The sequence below is a fragment of the Rhamphochromis longiceps genome, linkage group LG19 (assembly GCF_057381845.1).
Source record: "Rhamphochromis longiceps isolate RC_006_pf linkage group LG19, R_longiceps_female_GT1.1, whole genome shotgun sequence".
NCBI lineage: Eukaryota > Metazoa > Chordata > Actinopteri > Cichliformes > Cichlidae > Rhamphochromis > Rhamphochromis longiceps.
Window position 1 is genome coordinate 31,281,840 of NC_140575.1, and position 19,743 is coordinate 31,301,582.

Sequence of the window (19,743 nt, forward strand, 5' to 3'; positions counted from 1 at the left end):
TAGGAACTCAAAGAAGAAGAGGAAGAAGAAGTGGCGTCTCGTATGTTTTGAATTTGCTGTAATTCGGAACTGGGTCGGTGTTTCACGGCTTCTGGATAAAATTCAGGTAAATTAAATGATAGCGAGTTTTTGCGCAGTAAAGTAGCAGTAATACTAAGCTAGGTGCGCTATGTATTATTTATGTTGGCATAGCTTCAGTCACCTGTGATTACAAATCACCTTTAAGCATTAAAGGACTGCCTTTTTTTTCTTTTTTTTTAAGATCCGTTATGGCCGATGAAGACCTAATTTCAGTGGATTATGAGATTTTTGGCAGAGTGCAAGGTGTATTTTTTCGGAAATACACGCAGGTGAGTTTGACATTGTCCCTGTATTCCTATGATTACCATTTTCTTACTATTATGACATCTCTTTTGCCCTCCACGATCTCAATAATAATAATAATAATCCCTTTTGCTTTTTTTTTTTTCTTTCAGGCAGAAGGGAAGAAACTTGGCCTTGTTGGCTGGGTCCAAAACACACCAGCAGGAACAGTGCAAGGGCAGCTACAAGGCCCACGCAAAAAGGTGGAGGAAATGCAAGAATGGCTGAGATCCACTGGGAGCCCCAAGTCACAAATAACCAAGGCAGAGTTCAAGAATGAGAAAGAAGTTGACAGCCTAGAACATTCATCTTTCAACGTAGTAAAATAACTGTGCCTTTAATATTAACTTATGCAGATGTTTTATTTATTTAGTCTTTTTTGTTTTTACTGGTTGGAATTTAACATTTAAACTGAATGGGAGGAAGAGGTGTACTGCATTCGTTTGATCTCCTAAATGTTCACGGAATATGTAACAACATTAATAAATGGGAACTTCCTTCATTGGGACTCACATTGTCTGATTTTATTGCAATAACAGCAGTGAAGGAATATTCAACTCAGTCAGCTTTAACATGCCTGGTTGTGAAGGACCTATACTCTGCATTTAAAGTGGTTAGCGGAGGTGGCTACATTGTTCAATTTTTTTTTATTTTTTAGAAGCCTTTAACAAAATTATATTTGTTCTCATGGTCATGCAAACAGGCACATGTGTGTGCTTGCCTGTTTTCAAAAGAAAGCTGTAATAATAACACCTTTTCAGGGTTCATCAAAAGCTCTTAAAGACTATTTACGCATAAGGTAACATAAACTATTTTGCTAAATTATCAAGATACTGATACAAGCTCAGTTATTCCAAGGACAAACACCCTGATATTGTTGGGTCTTCTGGTTTAAGATAACAGGTAAACGCCACACATGCCAATAAAGTGGGTAGGTCAGCAAATAATTTGACTTCATGTTGGTATGAAAAACACAGGTGTATCTGATGTGTCTGTGCAGACTTACTGGCACACTTGTACACAAACGGGGCATTTAAAGTTATTAATAAAATGTGTTTTTCCACTGTAACTTGATGTATCGAGACATGTTAGGATGATGTTGCAGGCCTGGCCACTCTTGAGTTTGCTTGAGTTTTATCCATATCGAGGTATACAGTGGGCAAGCTAACTGAGGGAGATGTGACTGAAATTGTTTTGTTGACTTCTTAACTGCAGAAAGGAAAACTGACTGGGTGTATAAGCACATTGAACAGCACACTCCGTACAGGAGGTGGCGGTATGCAGTAAAAGCAGGCTAACTTACGAAAGAAGATGTCTGGTAAACATGGCACATTCAAGTCAACGCGGTCATCGAAATTTTCCAGTAAAGCTCCGAATTCCCAGCTACAAAGACGCAAGTGTAAGCAATCGAAAGGGGTGACTATGACAAACTGTAGACATTAATATTAGCATTGTATATAGCTGAAGTCATTAAGTCATACGCATAGAAGTTTCCGAGTCGACGCGAACGCAGCAGTAAATTCAACCACACCAGAAGGTGGCAGTATTATAATATTAGCCAGTTTTAAGCGGTTTTGGCCTGTGTTTTTGTTTCACGTTGACTGTACACAACAGCTGAGGTATTTGAGGGCATGGTTTTATTATGCTAAATATTTTATCATATTTAATGAAATATGAAAGAGGTTTTACTTCAAAATGTCAAAAAGTCCCCTTTGGAATTAGCTAGCATTAACTACTTAGCAACGGTTAACTAACTTCTTACTTTGCGGTCGCCGGTACAGGTGATAGACCACAGATACAAAGAGAACTGAATTTAATTCCCATTATGATTAAGTGTTTACCCAAAGAGGTTCAGGGGAAGCTTCGCTCCGGTGTCGCTATCCCCTCGCTTCAGCAGTGTGTGGAGGAGCTGATTTTAAACAGCATCGATGCCGGGGCGACCTGTGTGGGAGTCCGAATGGACATGGAGGCATTTAAAATTCAGGTGATCGATAACGGTGCTGGGATGAGCGCCGAGGACATGGCCTGTGTTGGGAATAGATACCACACAAGTAAATGCACTTCTGTGGCGGACCTGGACAACCTCAGGTGGTATGGTTTCAGAGGGGAAGCCTTGGCGAGTTTAGTTTCTTTAGCCACACTTGTTGAAATCTCCTCCCGGACCAGATCATCTGTAAAAACACACGTTAAAATATTCAAGGAGGGGAAGGGCTTGGAGGTCTTTGAAGCAGAGGCTGCTCGACCCTCAGCGGGCACAACTGTCATCATTTGTAACTTCTTCCACAACATGCCTGTCCGAAGGAAGAGGGTTGATGCCGTCCTGGAGGGTGAGAGGATCAGGCACAGAGTGGAAGCTATTTCCCTGATGCACCCCTCTGTTTCCTTCACCCTGAAGAATGACTGCACAGGAGCCATGATGGTGCAGCTCCCGAAAGCAAGAAACACTTATCACAGGTTTGTTCAGATACATAATCTCGGGCGAGCAGAGAAGCTGGGAGAAATCAGCCACACATACAAACAGTTTGAAGTGATGGGTTACATTGGCAGAGAGGGCCACTACAACAACAGCTTACAGTTCCTGTATGTGAATGAAAGACTGCTGTTGAAAACACGTATTCACAAGCTGCTGAATGTTCTCCTGCGCCGACTGACCAGTTCGAACCAGAAGAATGACAGTCCGGATGGGCAGTCTGTCATCAGAAGTCCAAAGCACAAGCGAAGCCAAGATCTGTATGGAGTGTATATCATCAATATTAAATGCTCTTACTCGGAGTATGACATTTCCCTCGAGCCTGCCAAAACTCTAATAGAGTTCAAAGACTGGGATGGCATTTTGCTCTGTGTTGAAGAAGCAGTGAAAGCTTTCCTGAGGAGGGATAACTTGGTGGCTGTCATTACTCAAGACGACTTGGACTATGCATCTCCAAGAGTGTTTGGAACTGGCAAAACAGAACCAGAAGAGAATGGTGACAAAGGTGGCCAAACAGCTACCACTATTTCTACAATGGACTGTAGCGTTGGCACGAGACTGGCATCTGAATCTGTTCATCGTAATCACACAGGTGACAGTGTTTCTAAAGATGGTGTTTGCCTGGAGGCTAGATCGGATAAAAGTGAACAACCAGGCCAGCAAAAGATAAGTACAAATGAGTTGCAAAATGTACACAGTGAAAAATGTTTAAACAATGCATGTAGCGATGAGCTGATGTCTGATCTGGCTACAGTGGAACCTTTATCTTATAAAATTAATAAAGAAGTGGAGCCCGCATATAGTGAAGCTGGGGAAGGTTCTAATATTTTGCATATTTCAAGAGAGCTACTTTTAAAAGAAGGAGATGACAGCTTCATTCAACAAGCCCAGCCTGCTTTAAACTACACTGAGAGAATAGTACCTGACTGTCAGGATACAAGCTGCCATGCACAGACTTTAGTAAGTAAGAGAAAGATCAGATTGTCTGATCAATATATTCAAGAGCGTCTGCAGAGTTGGGACCTTTTGCAAAACAATAGGCCAGTATTTCAGGAGGAAAGTTTAACAGTAAAATCTGAAGAAAAAGCTTCTGTTGCGAAACGCAAAATCTCACTAGACACAAGCAGATCTTCTCAGAAACAATACAGAGACTCTTCCTCTGTTGTCCCCTCAAAGATTTCCAAGATAATTTCATGCCATAAATTGTCTGGATCTCTTGACAAGTTTCGACGAACGTGTGTTAAATCTGGTGAACTCGAATCACAGTTACCCAAGGCTCATTTGAAGAACGACACTCCTCAGACAGACCGCGTTGTTTTGAATACATCAATTTTCCAGGAAGTTCAACAAGAAGATGAGATGCAGGACAAAGATGAGGCAAAGAACAGCCTCCAAAGCCCGCCAACTCTCTCTATTTTCACTAAGATAAAACCAGAATCAGCACAGAACCAAGGTAAAAAATCTTTGGCAGCTAAACTCCGTCATTTGAAACAACATGGGACAGATGATTCAGAGGTATCATTGGATTTTTCCAGAAGCATCTCAAAGGATACTATCTGTGTCAGTACTGGAATTGACAGTAACCAAGATAGCAATGAGATTCCCTGTGACCCTGAGTTCAATATGAGGCCAGCCTCAGGTTGCATTTTAAACCCTGAACTTGCTATGAATGAAGAGGCTATCACATCGAGCGACTGGCTCCAGCAGTACGACGCATCTGTCGGAAAGACGGTTTATGTGAACAGAGTGACCGGGCTCAGCAAATATGAGGACCCAGCTATGGAGGAAACTCAAGTGCGCTGCACGTCTGATGTCACCAATATAGCAGTTAGTGTCATTTCTGAAATGGGTAAGTTAGCACACAAAATTGCACATATGCACATTAATACAGATAATTTGTTTACTGTTTTAATGCATGCCGTCATGTCCATGTAGGGATGGAATACAGGTGTTACCCATTTCAGGTGGATCTAGTGTTGCCATTCCTGCCTAAATCCAGACCAGAAAGGGTGATTAGATCAGGGCCTGATTGTAGAGGTACCTCACAGATTTATAAGCGTGTAGGCTGTAAGGTCATGACCTCAGATAATGTACAAAATGCAGTTGATAATTTGCAGCCTTTTATTATCTCGTCTTTACAGGTGATGTTGGTGAAAGCTCAAACTCGCTTTTTTCATTGTACTCAAAATGGAATAATCCCGTGTTTGTCCGCCCTCCAATGGTAATGAAAACACATTTTTACTTTGTATTAACTCGATTTAGTAATGACTCGAACTGATTGGCTCATAGCAAAACACAAAGTCAGATTTCACTTCGGTGGTTTTGTTTTTGATACTACATCATCCCTCCACAGGTCGGTGTGGATATTTCCAGTGGACAAGCTGACGGACTGGCCGTAAAGATCCACAACGTCCTTTTTCCATACCGCTTCTCTAAGTCCATGATTCACTCCATGAAGGCAAATTAATCTCTCAGCTGTTACCACTTTTTATTAGCAGTTTTACAAATTTCAGTAAAACGCTGTCATAAAGCTGTGATGCAATTCTCCTATAGGTTATTCATCAGGTGGATAAAAAGTTTCTTGCGTGCCTTATTAGTACTAAGGATGACGAGCTGGTGGAACACACTGAAACTAAAGGTGAAGTTAGAAACATTAAATCTTTGTCATTTATTGTTTTCTTGAGACATGTTTATTTATTTATTTGTACATTTTCAATTACAAAACAGGAAACCTGTTGGTGCTGGTAGATCAACATGCTGCACATGAAAGAGTGCGACTTGAAAATTTAATTGCAGGTAAAAAAAAGAAGAAGAAGTGAACAGTAGTTTAGTTTTGTTATTGAAACACTGATAATGCTGTTAATAGGTGCTTATTGTAATTCTGCAGTCATAGCTGTTTGTGCTGTCACAGATTCATATGCAGATGACCCAGATGTCCCAGGAGAGAGATGCCTGTGTACTTCAACCATTTTGCCACCTCTTGGGATCAGTCTAACAGAAGAGGAGATAAGGCTGCTTAGGTATGGAAATCTATTGGGTGTATTGGGCAACAAGCAAAGAGGGAAAGCCTGCAAAGACAGAATACATATAGTAAATATCTTCCAACACCCCTCATTTCTTCATATTTTGTTAGGAAAATGGGAAATGGGTGCAGTTGTTTATTGAAAATGTTCATGGAAATGGAGTATATGAGGCAAAAACAGAGTTTGTAAAGTTGTGATAATATTTGGTGACCACTTTTATCCTTAAGAATGGCCTGAAGTCTTTTAAGCAAGCTTTTCTTTCTTTAAGTAGTCTTCAGGAAGGATTTTCCAGACTTATTGAAGGACGTTCTTTGGATGTTGGCTGCCTTTTGTTCTGTTCTCTGTCAAGATGGTCCCACACTGCTTCAGTAATGTTGTAGTCCTCTAGGGAGGCCGGTCCATGAATGATAGTGTTCCAGCATATATATTTTTTCTATCCAGGCATGTTTTTACTGTATTGGCAGTGTGTTTGGAGTCATTGTCATTCTGAAAAACAAAGTGCCTAGAGATACAATTTAATAAATGGTCAAGTATACTACTTTATTGTATTTTTTGCACCACATGCTTAAGCTTTGTAGACTAGCAGTAGTACATAGAGTTTGTGTTCAGATGTTATTTAGTTAGTACTCATAGACTGTTCTTGTATTTTCCTACAGGTCCTGTCAGCCACATCTAAGGAGTTTGGGCCTGGAAGTTCATTTTTCACGGGCAGCAGATCTAAAAGTGTTTGTCGGGAAAGTGCCATTGTGTTTTATGGAAAAAGAGAGTAATGAGCTGAGGCGAGGAAGACCATCTGTTATAAAGCCAATTGCTGAGGTAAAACTGTTTACTGTTTCACTGTTTTTGCTAAGTGAGGCTTTTACAAAGCTGTTCTCTGATATGTACCGCTTAATTTTATCTGACAGGAGTATCTTCAAGAGCAGATTGAGGTAAGCTAGTTTTTTGTCTGTTTTCCTATGTACTAAAGTTCTGTGATGCACAATGGTATGTACTATTTGCTTTGGAGTAATATATTTGGTTTGGTTTGGTCTTTTTTCATTCCCCAGCTACTCCGCTCAACAGGTAGAGTGAGAGGAACTTTGCCTCTCACTGTTCTGAAAGTGCTCGCCTCACTGGCATGCCACGGTAAAGACAATCAGCTTCTCTCAGGCCTTGAATATATTTTTTCTGTGATTCTGAGCCTGAAATCTTTATGCTTGTTATTTTTATACATGCTTGCATTGAACAGGTGCCATCAAATTCAACGACACCCTAAGTAGAGATGAATGCCACAGCTTGGTGGCATCCTTGTCTGCCTGCCAGCTGCCCTTCCAGTGTGCTCATGGCCGTCCATCTATTGTTCCCCTCGTAGACGTCCTTCATTTGGACAAAGACCACACGGTACCAGAACACATTGCACATTTGAACTCTGGACTAAAAGTCAGATTCAAGGAAATGTCCAGTGCAATATTGTGATGATGACTAAGTATTGTTGTCCTTGCAGGAAGTCCAGAAACCCAATCTCCGAAAGTTGAGAAGAATGTATAAAGCATGGAAGCTATATGGGAATGCTTAAGGGTGTGTATTTTGTTTTTAAATGTGTTGTTTTGTTTCTAAGAAGAAAAAAAAAAGATTCATAACTTATTAAATGGTTCAGATATTCCTGTTTCTTTGCCCAAATTCTATGGCTCAAGCTTTTTTCTTGTAATCTAAAGCAACAGAAAGTCATAGTAAGATATATACAGCACTGTGAAAGCCTGTTTGCCCTCTTACACACTACTTAGTTTTTTGCATATTTATCACACTTAATGTTTCAGATCATCAAACTAATTTTAATATTAGACAAAGATAATCCAACTAAATATAAAATGCTGTTTTCAATTAATTACTTTATATGTTGAGGGGGGGGGAAGCTATCCAAACCTCTCTGGCCACATATAAAAAGGACTGTAAGTATAACGTATGTAACATGATTTGAGTAACAGTAAGTTTTGTTAGCTGTAGTAGTTTGGATTTTATCGTGTGGCGCTCATAATGTTATAAATGTCAGTGCTATGAAAATCCTTCACATCTTTGCTTCCACATGCGCATCATGTTCAGTTTAACAACTTTATTCTGGGAGTTTTCAGTTCCCACAAACATTTTTTGCCTATTATGTTACTTCACAAAAAAATTGCTGATAGCTCATTGAGATATGATTTATTTAAAATAATAGATATTACTATAAGAAATTCTTATAATTAATTCTTTTTGGCAGACTCAACAAGGTGCTGGAAACATTCAAGATTGTTGACCATAGTGATATGATAGCATTACACAGGTCATTTGAGTATGGGGACACGAGTGTCATGTTCAAGAAACCAGTTTGATATGATTTAAGCTTTGTGACATGGTGCATTAACGTGCTTGAATCAGCCACCAGGAGATGGTGCACTGTGGTCATAAAGGGATGATCATAATCAGTAACCGTACTCTGGTAGGCTGTGCCATTTAAATAATTCCCAGTTGGAGCAAAGGGGTACAAAGTGAATTAATAATAATTGGAGAGCTATGTTTAATTGTCTTAAAATGTATAGCAGCTTTTGGCTGTCTTTGCAGGCCTCCGCGCCTTGCAGCAGCACATTCTTGCAGACATGTTCTAGAGTTGGGCGGCAGAGAGACTTGAAGCGAGAGCGCTGTCGGGTACAGTAGGCGCACAGCATCGACGCAGCGCTGCTCCTTTGTTGTGATTGGAGTATTGAGCAGCTGTGTTGCAGACCCCTTCTTCCCCCACAGTTCCGGGTCATGCCACGTGACTTGCCCGCCCCCACATGTCCCTCCCAAGTAAACAATTCAGCATCATTTCATTATGTCTGTGAACAATCCCTGATTCTTATCATCGGTGGGAAAAAAAGCCTGAGCTCGACAACAGATGCCTGTCACACAGCTAAAACCTCCCAGCATAGTCCGCATTTTATCAATGTGAAATGGCGAATGGAGATGAGATGGGTTTTTGGATTCGGATAAATTATGGAGCTAAATATAAATGCGAGCTGCAGTGTGTATTTTAAAATGGTCGAGCAAAACATGTCCACTTGACCTTGGAATCAAATGAGGTTTTATTGAAGAGGAGCAGTTTCCACCACGGCTCTATTTAACCTTTGACTAAATTGATACAGCACGGCGTTAAGTTTTTATCGCCCAGGAAATGGTTACATAGGCATATTTATAAATAGACTCGCGTTTTTCATCCCATATTGCATTAATAAGAGGCCGATAGCCATTTTTGTGAATGGGAGAGAGGGGGGGAGGGGAGGGGGGGTCTGGTCATCTTGCGGTGCCTAACTGGCGTAAATAAAAACAAACCAAAAGGGATAAAGTGTCAGATATCGCTCATGGAGTGCATATAATGGTGGATAAATGTCAACAGGATGGCCTTTTACTCCAAAATATGCCTATGTGGCTGTCAGTCTGACCCCCCCCCCCCCCCCCCCCCTCCGCGGATGGTACAGTCTTGGTTCATTCATAAAATTCTAGCAGAGCATAAAAGGAGGGGCTTGCATTCTAGTCGTCCAGTTACCAGGTAGACTATACCTGGAGAAAAGACCCGAGCTGCTCTTCCCCAGCGGAAGGCCACAGTCATATTTGTCATTAATCAGGACTCGTGCGTGTGCGTGTGTGTGATTTTGCTTTTCTTTCTTTTTTTTTTCTTTTTTTTTCTCCTCGTGATGTATCAAAACAACCTGACGCCTGACATGGATTCAGTCTCCCCCACCTGCCGGGCAGAGTCTCCTGTCGGGACACTCTGCCAGAAGACGCCAGAGGAGGCGAGCTCTCCAGCGTCCTCCACAGAGAGCAATGCAAAGGTATGAATGGCTTTGTTGATCATTTATTTAACACGCTACCCAGGAGGCACCCCGTTTAAAACAGATTAAAGATCACCATTTTCTCTCTCTCTCTCTCGCTCTCGCTCTCTCTCTCTCTCTCTCTCTCTTCTTTTTTTAAAGTGAGCCACAGACTGGATGCTCAAATGCTTTCATCTCTGTGGTGGGGGGGAGGGGGAACTGATTGATAAGATTTAAATTAACTGGATGCGGTTAATTTTAAAGCATCATATTTATATATACATATATGCCTATAAGACGTGAGACATCGGAAATCTGTGCATGTGGAAATGTGACAAAATAGCCCTGTAGGTCGGTTGTTATGATTCCGACGTCCTGGGACCAAAATGCAAGCGTGTCGATGCAGCGGTTCATTGAGAAAAATAAATCCATTCAGGAGACTCCACAGCATCTCTGCGTCAGTGTTGACGTCAGAAACAATGATAAAGTCAAATATTGATCTGGGAGAAGGCTATTTCTGGTCGGGTATATTTCAAGAAGAGACACCACATGCAGGGTGTCCTCTGTTTTAGACTATAAACAAATGATTAAGAGGCTTTTATTGATTTTCAGCATCACAATCAGAGCCACGTGAAACCTCTGGTATAAATGAATAAATGTAACTGTAGTCCTCATTGTCAGTACTATCTCTGCTTTTTCAGGAGGTCTGCCAAGACATGAGCACTGAAGACACTCCATTTGTTCCAACGGTTACAGCAATTTCCTCTACCCCAGATTTCCAGTGGATGGTCCAGCCTACGATTATTACATCTGTCTCCCCGTCTCTGGGTAGCAAGCAAGCCAATGAACCGCGAAGCTCTCACCAGGCAACACCCAAAGCGGGCGGGAGTAAGGGAAAAAATGCTGCCAGAAAGGGGAAAACAGAGCAGGTAGGTTAGCTCTGATGAAGTCTACCTGCTATTGGACAGAACAGTCAATAGTGTCAATTTGCATATGCCAATCTGAATTCCTTGTGTGCAGCCGAGCTATTGTGCATGCTCCTCTGGTGCCGTGTGCGGGCTGTGTGCCTTCCTTAGGCAGTCAATTTATATTCAGGTCACAGCAAGTCTGCAACAATAGTCTATTTTTAGACGCATTGCAGTGAAACATGCTTTTGCCACTCTTCAGAGGGCGAACTGGGAGCGGGTGTTGTGGATTAGGGGAAGAAATGGCTGGATTCTTCGTGGTAATGACTGAATTATTTCCCTTACATCCCAGCTGTCTCCTGAGGAGGAGGAGAAGAAGAGGATAAGAAGGGAGAGGAATAAAATGGCTGCAGCAAAGTGTCGCAACAGAAGGAGGGAGCTCACAGATACACTGCAAGCTGTAAGTAAACAGTGATTAATTTGCTCAGCTGTCATTTACACCTACTGCGGTGTGTTTTGCTTTTTGTTTGTTTGTTTGATTTTCCACATGGATGATTTTTTGGTGTCGATCTGTTTAAAGGAGACAGACAAGCTGGAGGAGGAAAAGGCTGCCCTGGAGACCGAAATAGCCAACCTAATCAAAGAGAAAGAACGGCTCGAATTTATTCTTGCTACACATAAGCCGGTGTGCCAGGTGTCAGAAGAGCTTGAATCCATTTTCCAAGAGTCCACAGGGTCTCCAGGCCTACCGCCCAGTCCAGACGAGGACAGGCTTCCAGAGGATGGCACGCAAGAAGCTCCATCACTCCAAGACATGGACGACCCCAGCGATCCGTCCACAGCCATCTCTGGGAACTCGAATATTTTGCTGTGTGCAAGTGCTGAAATCAACATCTGTGATCTCGAGCCCTCCCTGGACCTTAAGGAGGGGCTACTGGACAATATTTTACCCACGCTGGAGGAGAAGACTCCCATGGAGACAGCTCGATCCGTGCCAGACATAGATCTGAGTAGCTCTCTCGGGGTCTCGGACTGGGAGACTCTGTATAAGTCGGTTTCCAGCGACCTGGAGCCTCTCAGCACTCCCGTGGTCACCTCCACCCCTACCTGCAGCAGCTACCTGTCTGTGTTCACATTTGCGTGCCCTGAGCTGGACTCTCTCACAGAGGGACTAGACAGCCACAAAGGTGGAGGAAGCAAGGGCGATTCTGTCGACATCCTCAACTCTCCGACTCTCCTAGCCTTATAAAATGCAAAGAGGCGCTGATCTGTTTGATCTCTTTCTGGTCTCTCTGTTTGCAGGTTCCCGACGTTGAAATGATATGAACAACGTATGCTGTAATGCTTCAAGGAACACATTCATGAAAAGTCTTGTACATGACTAAGCAAACATATAAACTCTCTTCAGATACATAGTCAACAGAGTGATGTAGCTAAAAGCATGGCTTTTAATTTAACCGAAAGGACTGAAGTAAGTTTTGATTTTAAACGCATGCTGAAAAATTCCAAATAATTTTCAAAGCTCATATCTGATCTGTTACTAGATCTAAGCTGTAACATGGAATTTAATGTAACAGTATGGTTTTGTGTTTTTTGGTGTCAGTAGTGTACTGATTGATGTAAATGTCTTTACATATCCATCTAAGTACCTGCGTACCTCATCAAGTGTGGTTTGACCTCATTGTTAAAATGTTGAAAGTTTTCCATGAAAACATTCAGTGCTATATACTATTATATATATAGATATATATATCTTATCAAGATGTAACTTATGATTTATTTTTTTACCTTTCAGACTTTGACTTATTTGTTTAAATTTAAAAACAAACAAACAAGTAAAATGGGCATATATTGCTTAACTATGCTGCTGAATAACTACAATAAATCTGCGTTCACAGTGGTGCTCGGTGCTGATCACTTTGTGGACTTTGAATTATGAGGGGGTTTTTCCTCCAAAGAAACTTAAAGTAAAATTCCTTTAAAATATTTCAAATACAAATATTTTTATTTTATTTGTAGTACCCTTTAGATATTTGCTGTTGAAGAAGCGGAGGTGGGAGTTCACTGTAGATCAGTGGCCGTACTGTTTTTCCAGCGCAGGCCTGCATCTGAGTCGTATTATTGTGGTTGCAGCGGCAGCAGCAGTATGCAGCCTCCCTGTTTCTTTATGGGAGGAGCGGTGCGACTTCCCCACTTCTGCCCCCACTATGTAGGCTACTTTTTTTTCTAACATCCCTGCTTACGTTTGACTGGCATAGCCTAATTTCCGCATTCCCAAATCCTCCCAGATTGGGATCACGTTTAAAATCGGGCTGATGCAACGATTTCCACTTTTTAAAATATACTCTCGACCCTCGGCTGACCAGAAGAAAGGACATTTGTTGCACCTGGGATCAAAGTCAGGTCGGTATACAAAACTTCAGAAGTCGAGAGTTGCATATTTAATTTATTTATTTTTGGTACATGCTGAATAGCTTATTGGCGCGCCACACATAGGTCATAACGAGCATAGTTTGCGAAGAGGCAGCGGGCAGGTCTGATGTTTTCGATTATACGGTGCGATCGATGCATTCTCTGAATTTCTCTGTCAAAGCAAACCTGACATCTTTAGTGATCGTGCTGCAGAAAGGTCATTTTCTTTTGTTTGCATGCTCCCTTTTCATGAATCACGGCGTGCACAATTCAGAACAAAATGTTCTTGTTTTGTCTAGTCCGCCGTTTACATTAGTGCCTCGCACTGATTCTCAAAATGCGGGTTATCCGAGCGGCTGTGGACGGAAAGCTGTAACATTTTATCACTGCAGGTCTCTGATGGAAACACAAAGTTACGTAAGATGGGCTTAATGCCGCACTGTAGAAAAAAAAAACTTCCGCTTTCAAGTTGACCAATTCAGCTACACCACTATATAACTGGTCAAGCGATTACATTATTAAACGGCTCTAAATGTGCTTTCATGCATAGCCTGGGGGTTTCAGCATTGTAAACAAATAGTCTGGTGATAATAAACCATGACCAAGCGAGTTGTTTCTATGGGACATTCAGGATTAGCCATTAATAAAGTGACTATTAGTAGAGAAAGTTTAAAACCACCTTCGGGGCCCCTGCATCAACATTCAGATGGCAGTCACTGGCTCATAATGTGTGTTTGGGGTTTTATTTTGAGGATAGAAAAAATGATAAGCAAAAGTTACATTTGGCTTTAAGTGTTTTTGCTTTCATTTCAAGCTAAACTGCTCACACATTATTTCTCCGTTTTATCATGGCTGTTATGCTTTAATTGCAAGCAGAGTTTTGTTTTTTTTATGGCCTCTCTACTTCCTCTTGGTCTTTATAACCTGAACTTTGAGGAAGTTGCAAAACTAAAAGTTATTCCCATGTGAGATTATTATGTAGCCTGTGAGTTCATGTTCTGAGGAGAGCCACTGCGATTTGACCCCCCTCTTTAATAAACATTAGTCTACACAAAGAACACAAAGCCAGATTGCTGTTTCTTGTGGTTATATATTTTAATTAGAATTTGCCTTGGTTGTTTTTGTGATGTGGGATAAAGGTACATCAGAAGTTTTTTGGGGGGATTTCATGTGACTTGGACATCCGCTGAGCTGCTGTAGTAACTTCCTGTATGTTGGGTGGCTCTCACCGTCTTTGTATATGCTGAAGTGTCCTTGTCTACATATTTGCCTGTGCAAAACTGTGGTAATGTGTTCACACAGTTAACTTTGTTTTTCAGCTAAAGAAAGCAAACTATTTTCTTAAACGTTACTGCATTATGCTATATTTTGGCTGCATAATTTCACGTCTTTATCCTCAATTTTGGCTCTCCCCCCTCGATATGTCTCATATTCAGGAAATCACAGTCACCCTGTAACTATTTCTTGGCAACTGCTACCTTTAGCGCCCCTTGGAATAAAGTAGAATTTGTTTGAGTCTAGTCTTTGCAGTGTTGTTCACCTCTCTTTTTGGCCTTGTAGCATTAGATGATGTACTTTCTTGCCATGATCCCTGAAGTTTTAGAAATTGTTTTTTAGAAAATATTGCAAAATTGAATAAAAACAACATCAGTCCACCTTTTGCAAATGATTCATTGAAGCCCTCTAACAGATGGTACATAATGCACTTATATTTGTTATCAACTCATAAATGTAAAGCATTCCTGTAATGTATTCAGTTTTTTATGTGTTTTCCTTAATCTGACTTGGTTTGTTGTCTGAGTATATCTCCCGTTTTCTCCCTCTCCCGCCTAGCTGTGGTCACGACCGAGTCTGACACGATGCCAGGACAAATCCCAGATCCCTCTGTCACAGCAGGCTCCCTGCCCAGCCTGGGCCCACTGGCTGGGATCACAGCCACCACGCTGACTGACAAGCTCAAATTTGGCGACCTCCAGGAGTTTGGGACAATGCTATCACCTCTGCATTTCCTGGATAGTCTGGGGAAGAGGCCTCTAATAATCAAAACTGAGGTATAGGACACACTAATCAGTTGATAACCGTTATCCTTTAAACTAAGGCCACGTTTTAAGTTTTTACTCAGCTTACATGTTCTTTTTAAACGTTCATTTCTAAAAAGTGGCTCCAAGGTGTGCTTTTAATGTATCTGCTGTTAAAAAAAAGGCATGGAAATTGTCTGCTAACTGTGTTTAAAATCTCGCTTCTGTATCCTAAAGAAATATGTTTGCTGTTTATATTTTATTCAACAGGACCATCTAGTGGACACAAAGGGACATGTAGTTTATAGAGCAGGTAGATTAGTAATAGTGGCAGAAGTACAGGTAGTTTTTTTAATGCTGTCCCAAAGTAGTGTTTACAAATAGAGTTAAAAACAACAACACCCTACATATATAAAACAATGAGAAGAAATGGCTTTTTATAGGAACTTTCCCGCTGTGTCAGATGTCCGTGAGAAATCACGTCCTCCATACACTTGCACAGGTTTTCTTGGGGAGATTTGACTTCTCCTGCCTTAAAAAAAACACGTCGGGTTCATCAATTACCTGGCGTTCAAGGATGCTTAGGCATGCCAGACTGTGCCAGGTTAAAAAATGCTTTTTTTCTATTTTTATGCATACCATGACTGAAACAGAAGGACTTGCACGCTAATGTAGAGGGAAAAACAAACCAAAAGGTCTTTAGTTTGGGGAAATGTCACTTTGACTTGTTTACAGTGATAGCAAAGAAGAACCCAGTAGGTTAAATACTAATATTAACACATACACATTCCCATCCTTACTCTGTTCATGGACTGCCTGCTATTGTATGGCAGATTAATTGTGCCTGAAGGTGTGTTTAAAACTCTTGTGCCTGTCTCTAGAGAGACGAGGAGGAAGAGAGGAGAAAACGAAGGCGGGAGAAAAACAAAGTGGCTGCAGCTCGCTGTCGAAACAAAAAGAAGGAGAGGACAGATTATCTACAAAAGGTGAGGCACATCTAAGGAGCCTCCTTTGCATGATTGCACACTCTCACATACTCAACTTGTGTCTCACTCTTTCCACAATTATTACTTTGTCTTCCTTCCAATCCCATGGCAGGAGTCGGAAAGGCTAGAGATGTTAAATTCCGACCTTAAAGCCCAGATCGAGGAGCTGAAGCTTGAACGACAGCAGCTGATCCTCATGCTCAACCGCCACCGCCCCACGTGTATTGTCAGGACAGACAGTGTCAAAACTCCGGAGGGTGAGGTGAGCCCCCTGCTGCAGCAGCTGGAGGCCAAGTGAAGGTTGTAGTGCGAGTTCCTACAGTTTACGATTGGGAAGAAGCAACAAACTAGCAGCACTTACGTTTGGGGCCTCGGTCGTGGAGGAGAACCAGCCACTGAGCGCTACACCACAAAATGTGGATCCACTGTGCTTAGACACTGTTTTGGCAGTTAAATCAATCTTCTTTCATAGTCTTTGTTTTGTTTTGTTTTTGTTTTTTATTGTTCCTTCTTGCTTTTTCATTTATTCTTCATTTTCGTCTTCACAGGTCCAGCCACAATTAGTGTGAAAGTAAAGAAAAAAACACAGCACAACTTTTGGTAGAATTACAAGCCACACACGAGGCATTACTTTGATATATTTCCAGTAATTACACCTGTGTTTTAATGCTTTTTGTTTTGTTTTTTTGTAGTTAACCCTAAAACAGAACTGCATTCGATCAGTCAGCTGCACAGATGATTATTTGTTGCTGTGTGGGATGAAACTAAGTCACTGTTTCCATGCAGGGAAGAGGCGATACCCCAAAGAGACAGTGTTTGTAAGTTATCAGGCTACAAATAGACATCTTTGCAGCATGATGTGACCTTGACTGTCCTTCAATTGTTAAAATACATGCAGGGAATTGTAGAAATATCATTGAAATCTGTGGGGAAATAGTTATATATGTATAAAAAAATAACTACTGGAATACATTAACCATCACATGCAGATGATTTTTTTTATTTCTGTATAAACCCACAGTCAAAGAAGCCTTTGTATCGCATAAATAACCTCAAGCATTTTTCATTTGTTGGCACAGCAGCTGAACATTTTTTCTTTATTCCATTGTTTTTTGGCGCAGGCGTCATGTATGCACATACATATATATATATACAAGTGTTTACATTGTACTTTATTTTCTGTTACCATATTGTTACTAGCAATTATGTTTATGTTTTTATTCTTTTGTATATGGTGTTATATAAGCATATAAGCTATCACAAAATCCCATTTTGTATTTCCTTAAGAAATAAATGTCTAGTTTCTTTTTTTAAAATTATTGAATAATATTTTTTTGAGTCTTGCAAAATGGAAGACGTTTTATAATAATATTTTGTGCACAAAAAAAAAAGTTTCAGGAGCAAAGTTTCTGGTAAACCCTGACATCTTGTGGTGAGCTGCAGCACAGCTCATTAACCTTCCTGCTTTATTAAGTGTGCCTATGCCAAGAGGCACACTTAAATATCTTTAAACTACTTAAAATGTATTAACTATAATATATTGCTCCATACCTCTCCACCTTTTTTAGTCATGATGGATTCTTTGTAGGTCCAGTAGTAACTAATGTGCAATAATAATAAAATACTACTTTAGATTAAATGTGGACCATCGTTTGGTTTAGACATGTAAATCATTTTTTAAATTATTGAAATAAGAAAAACACCAAATTCTCAGCATGCACGAACAAATAAGCACAAAGACGCCCGTTGTTGTTATCAGAGGAGATTTAACACGCAGATTAAAACCGCAGTGGCTGAGGCAAAAGGAACTAAAGCTTCAGGAGAGAAGTAGGCTGACAGCAACGTTACTGTAAGTTAGCTGAGCTCCGAGTGGGTATTTTTTGCGGCATAGTGATAATTTGCTGTGTTGCAACAGGGGATGAAGTCGAAACATGCAACAGTACTGACATGAGCAGCTCAGACAGACTGCACTGTGTCGTCTTCAGAGGTTATCTCTGCTCTGTCATGTTGAGGGTTTCTCTCAGAGCTCCCGAGGAACAGCCACTGTCATTTCTTATCTCAACAGCTGGGTGGAGTAAAAGTCGGTGTCAACACGTTCTTCAAAGGGAATTTCTCAGAAAGCTCAAGTGTATATACTCAGGAGCCGGTTAGACATCTCAATTAAAGGCTGATCAGTCTAAAGGGGTTCGAGGCACAGAGGAAGTCCGACAGCTGAATGGTTTTTGGCAGTGTCACGTGGAACGAAAGTGATACTTGGGTTTTTTCCCTCCTATTTTCGTTTTTTTTCTTTTCTTTTTTCTTTATTAAAGGACATCTTAAGTAGGTTAGTGTCGCGGTGGCTGTGCTTCAGTTCAGTTCAGTTCATTTCTGGAGCAGATAATGGGGGACAGGTGCGCTCCGGATACGACGGAGAATGGTCCACACATGGGAGTAATAGGTCCAGCTGCCGCGGACCCCATTGAACACAGCGGGATCATAAACAGGGAGAGCGACTTGGGGGTCACTACGCGTCTATACAGGAGGCGATGGATGATAGTGTTCCTCTTCAGCTCTTACTCTCTGATCAACGCTTACCAATGGATCCAATATGCGATCATCAGCAACATAATTATGAAGTTCTACAAGGTGGAAGCCTTCGCGGTGGACTGGCTGTCTATGGTCTACATGCTCACATACATCCCCTTCATTTTCCCAGTCACCTGGCTCCTGGATATTAAGGGACTGCGGGTCACAGCGCTGATTGCGAATGCGCTCAACTGCGCCGGGACGTGGATAAAGGTGGCCAGTGCCAAACCGAGCCTATTCTGGGTCACCATGCTTGGACAGTTTATGAGTTCCTTTGCCCAGGTTTTCATCCTCGGGATGCCCTCCCGCCTGGCGTCGGTGTGGTTCGGAGCGAATGAGGTTTCCACCGCCTGCTCCATTGGAGTTTTTGGCAACCAGGTGAGTTAACACAGGGAGTCGGTTAAACAGACCTCAATTTCTGTTTGTTGCGTAAAACCCATGAAAAATAATGCCTAATATCTGGTACATTTATAGACATTAGTAACTTGGAGTAGACTGGCTCAATGAACATCTTAGAGTGGAATCAATTTAAATATTTCCATTTGGGCCCAGCTGACTTAATCTTATCCTTCCAACTTTATAGAACAATAAGTTATGGATTTAATCAAATGCAAATGTTAGGCTGTATAAAACTAGACGTTTTGATAAAGCTTGTAAATAATGATAGAAATGTGCCAATAATGATATTCTGCTTCTTTGGCTATGTTTTTCCTGGTGCCTGGTTCCTGTTGTTTTTTTGTTTTTGTTTTGTTGTTGTTGTTGTTGTTGTTTTTTTTTTGGGGGGGGGGGGGCATTAATTTGCGCTGTGATAAATATCAGGTGTGTTTTCTTCACTTTCTGCAGGCAGTGAACTGTGGGTTTTGGGGGGTCCCTCTGTGCCACCTGGTATACTTCTTTGTCCACCAGGCAAAGAGGCCCTGACTAAATCTGATCTGTAAAAACTGAAGGAATTTGTTTTTGATTGTTCGAAAACAGTGTGAGTGATGGATACACCCACTACACCAGTTATATTTAAACTGCACCGTCAATATCAATGAATTGCCATTGCAGTGGTTATTTCTATTTGGGCGTGTTGTCCTTAATTGGCAAACCAAATGGGGGAGACTGGGTATATTTGTAAAATTAAGAGAGTTGTAGCACCGCCAATCCCACCAATCAGAGATGAGATAGGACTCATATGGTCACTTCGGTGTCTACC

At 41.3% G+C, this 19,743-nt stretch overlaps 5 protein-coding genes across 9 annotated transcripts in view; all 5 read left to right on the forward strand.

Annotated features, from left to right (window-relative positions):
• Nucleotides 1-6: 6 nt before the first annotated feature.
• acyp1 (acylphosphatase 1, erythrocyte (common) type) lies at nt 7-865 on the forward strand. 2 transcript variants are annotated; one of them, XM_085391375.1, is made up of 3 exons: nt 7-106; nt 263-350; nt 477-865. In XM_085391375.1, the coding sequence occupies exons 2-3, from the start codon at nt 270-272 to the stop codon at nt 690-692; spliced, it is 297 nt and encodes a 98-aa protein (XP_085247501.1). In that variant the 5' UTR covers nt 7-106; nt 263-269; the 3' UTR covers nt 693-865. The 2 variants fall into 2 exon arrangements, with proteins under 2 accessions (XP_085247501.1, XP_085247502.1); XM_085391376.1 differs by lacking the exon at nt 7-106 and having other exon boundaries at nt 113-350.
• Nucleotides 866-1,682: 817 nt separating this feature from the next.
• Nucleotides 1,683-9,276, forward strand: mlh3 (mutL homolog 3 (E. coli)). Of its 2 annotated transcripts, XM_085390507.1 has the most exons (12): nt 1,683-4,682; nt 4,769-4,870; nt 4,975-5,054; nt 5,187-5,291; nt 5,387-5,471; nt 5,561-5,629; nt 5,745-5,853; nt 6,513-6,672; nt 6,762-6,785; nt 6,903-6,981; nt 7,085-7,236; nt 7,340-9,276. In XM_085390507.1, exons 1-12 carry the CDS (start codon nt 2,189-2,191, stop codon nt 7,409-7,411), a joined length of 3,531 nt encoding a protein of 1,176 aa, XP_085246633.1. In that variant the 5' UTR covers nt 1,683-2,188; the 3' UTR covers nt 7,412-9,276. The 2 variants fall into 2 exon arrangements, with proteins under 2 accessions (XP_085246633.1, XP_085246634.1); XM_085390508.1 differs by lacking the exon at nt 4,769-4,870 and having other exon boundaries at nt 7,340-9,272.
• Nucleotides 7,339-12,483, forward strand: fosaa (Fos proto-oncogene, AP-1 transcription factor subunit a). 2 transcript variants are annotated; one of them, XM_085390512.1, is made up of 5 exons: nt 7,339-7,413; nt 9,580-9,680; nt 10,361-10,588; nt 10,917-11,024; nt 11,145-12,483. In XM_085390512.1, exons 1-5 carry the CDS (start codon nt 7,398-7,400, stop codon nt 11,811-11,813), a joined length of 1,122 nt encoding a protein of 373 aa, XP_085246638.1. In that variant the 5' UTR covers nt 7,339-7,397; the 3' UTR covers nt 11,814-12,483. The 2 variants fall into 2 exon arrangements, with proteins under 2 accessions (XP_085246638.1, XP_085246637.1); XM_085390511.1 differs by lacking the exon at nt 7,339-7,413 and having other exon boundaries at nt 9,320-9,680.
• Nucleotides 12,484-12,736: 253 nt separating this feature from the next.
• LOC146647135 (jun dimerization protein 2-like) lies at nt 12,737-17,587 on the forward strand. Its single transcript, XM_085390513.1, has 4 exons — nt 12,737-12,967; nt 14,810-15,027; nt 15,876-15,980; nt 16,093-17,587. Exons 1-4 carry the CDS (start codon nt 12,880-12,882, stop codon nt 16,276-16,278), a joined length of 597 nt encoding a protein of 198 aa, XP_085246639.1. The 5' UTR covers nt 12,737-12,879; the 3' UTR covers nt 16,279-17,587.
• A 257-nt stretch (nt 17,588-17,844) lies between these two features.
• Nucleotides 17,845-19,743, forward strand: part of flvcr2a (FLVCR choline and putative heme transporter 2a) — a 28,865-nt gene continuing 26,966 nt past the window's right edge. For both annotated transcript variants that reach the window (XM_085391184.1, XM_085391185.1), the window contains exon 1: nt 17,845-18,923. In XM_085391184.1, coding sequence (XP_085247310.1) covers nt 18,360-18,923 — 564 coding nt within the window. In that variant the 5' untranslated portion in view covers nt 17,845-18,359. The remainder of the gene's footprint in view (nt 18,924-19,743) is intronic.